General features: G+C 33.1%; 1 protein-coding gene across 1 annotated transcript in view; it reads left to right on the top strand.

Moving 5' to 3' along the window:
• Positions 1 to 1,664: 1,664 nt before the first annotated feature.
• HELRODRAFT_82751 (hypothetical protein) overlaps positions 1,665 to 2,097 on the top strand; it is a gene marked incomplete at both ends in the record, with an annotated part of 8,429 nt that continues 7,996 nt past the window's right edge. The window contains 2 exons of the mRNA XM_009022991.1: positions 1,665 to 1,864; positions 2,032 to 2,088. Of these exons, the coding sequence (XP_009021239.1) occupies positions 1,665 to 1,864; positions 2,032 to 2,088 (257 nt within the window). The remainder of the gene's footprint in view (positions 1,865 to 2,031; positions 2,089 to 2,097) is intronic.

Genomic DNA, 2,097 nt, shown 5'->3' with positions numbered 1-2,097 from the left:
CACACAGAGAACGTCGACATTTTCATCATCAAATGCACTGTTATCATTTACAACATATTTGATGTCATGCTTTATGAACACACCAACACCTCCGCCTCGTTTGCTTTTTCTATTTTTATATACAAAATTGTAATTATTTAACTTAATTAAATCAACTGTTTCATTGTTCAACCACGTTTCTGATATTACTATAATTTTGAAATGTGTATGTATGTATGTATGTATGCATGTATGTATGTATGTATGTATGTATGTATGTATGTATGTATGTATGTATGTATGTATGTATGTATGTATGTATGTATGTATGTATGTATGTATGTATGTATGTATGTATGTATGCATGCATGTATGAATTTCACAACAAATTCTCAATCCTATTTTAATAATTCTTTTGTCATAGTTTTGAGAAATTATCATTTTATTAAACTCAAAAAAAAATTTAAAAAGTTGTCAACCAAAAAAAATGTTGTACCTACCCGGCTGGAACGCATACATTCAACATTGAAATTATAGTTTGGATAAATAACTGAAAATATACAACAAGTAGGGTGTCGTCAGTAGTTCTTCTTTTAAACAAAATTTGTTGAGAACGATACTGTCATTAGCCTTACTGAGCTTTTTAGCTAAATTTTTGTATCCCGAAATAATATTTTTATTTAAATCCAAATTAAAAATAAACTCCTCAAGTTAAAAACGTTTCATAATCATGGACGGTGGTTTAAATTTAAATTGAAGTAAATATTCACGTAAATACTGGTTTGAAATTAAAACCAAAATCTGCTCTTCTTCTCGGATACGATTATTCATTGCTCTACCACTGACGTGTATTATCAGAAAGCACTATTAGTTGGATGAATTTTATCATGCAATGTGTGTGGTGCGATCTTTCCACATGTACTATGTGTGTATGTGTGAGTGTGTTTATGTGTGTGTGTATGTGTGGTGTATGTGTCTTTATGAATGTGTGTATGTGTGTGTGTGTGTGTGTGTGTGTGTGTGTGTGTGTGTGTGTGTGGTGTATGTGTCTTTATGAATGTGTGTGTGTGTGTATGTGTGTGTGTATGTGTGTGTATATGTGTGTGTGTCTTTATCACTATATGATATTTAACGTCATCATCATCATTTTTATATTACCACCACTACCATGGCTTACTTCAATGTCTTCTCATGACTGTCATCTTTATAATTATCACCATATTATCGTCTTAATCGCTAGAACGACCGACAAATTGAGAAGTTCCTCCGTGACAACCAAATTATCATCTTTACCATGAATCACAACATTATCGTCGCTTGTGAAAGAAAGAGAGAGAGAGAGATAGAGAGAGAGAGAGAGAAAGAGAGAGAGAGAGAGAGACAGAGACAGAAAGATAAAAAGAGAGATAAAGAGAGAAACAGACGGTAAGTAGAAAAAAATCAAAGAATAATAGAAATACAAATAACTTGGAGAGTAATAAAGAGAGGAGATAATGCTGACAAATAAGCATCGAAGCGGTCATGTAAAAGAACAATAAAAATAAAATAACAACAGCGACAACATTTATTATTATTATTGTTATCGTTATTGATAATGAAAACTCAGTAGTAATAGCATTAATTGAGAACACTAATAACATTAACAAAAGGTTATGGTGACGAAGGGAAAAACAAGCATTAACAACATGAACGCAAACAACAACAACACCACCACCAACACCAACAACAACAACAACAGCAGCAGCAACAACAACAACAAAAGAGATAGTAATAAAAAAAGAGTGGAAAAGGAAGATGCTGATGGTGATGATGATGGGGGGGAGGGGGAGGTTTTTTTGAGGTACCTACACGCTGGTGATTTTTTTGGGGAACGTGCCTTGGAATCGTTAGTAGTGATGATGATGACGACGACGACGATGATGACGACGAGGGTTATGATGATGATAATCATGGTGATGTTGATGATGATGGTGACGATGATTATTATTATCATTGTTGTTATTACTGATGTTATTATTATTAATAATATTATTTTTATTTTTATTAATTCAGAGAAGACGTAAGAACGGCGAACATAATTGCATCTGATCCGGACGTGTCGACTGCCTGGTGTTGGAG

Source organism: Helobdella robusta (genome assembly GCF_000326865.2).
Source record: "Helobdella robusta unplaced genomic scaffold HELROscaffold_34, whole genome shotgun sequence".
In the NCBI taxonomy this organism is placed as follows: Eukaryota; Metazoa; Annelida; class Clitellata; order Rhynchobdellida; family Glossiphoniidae; genus Helobdella; species Helobdella robusta.
This window is presented reverse-complemented; position numbering and strand designations above follow the sequence as displayed.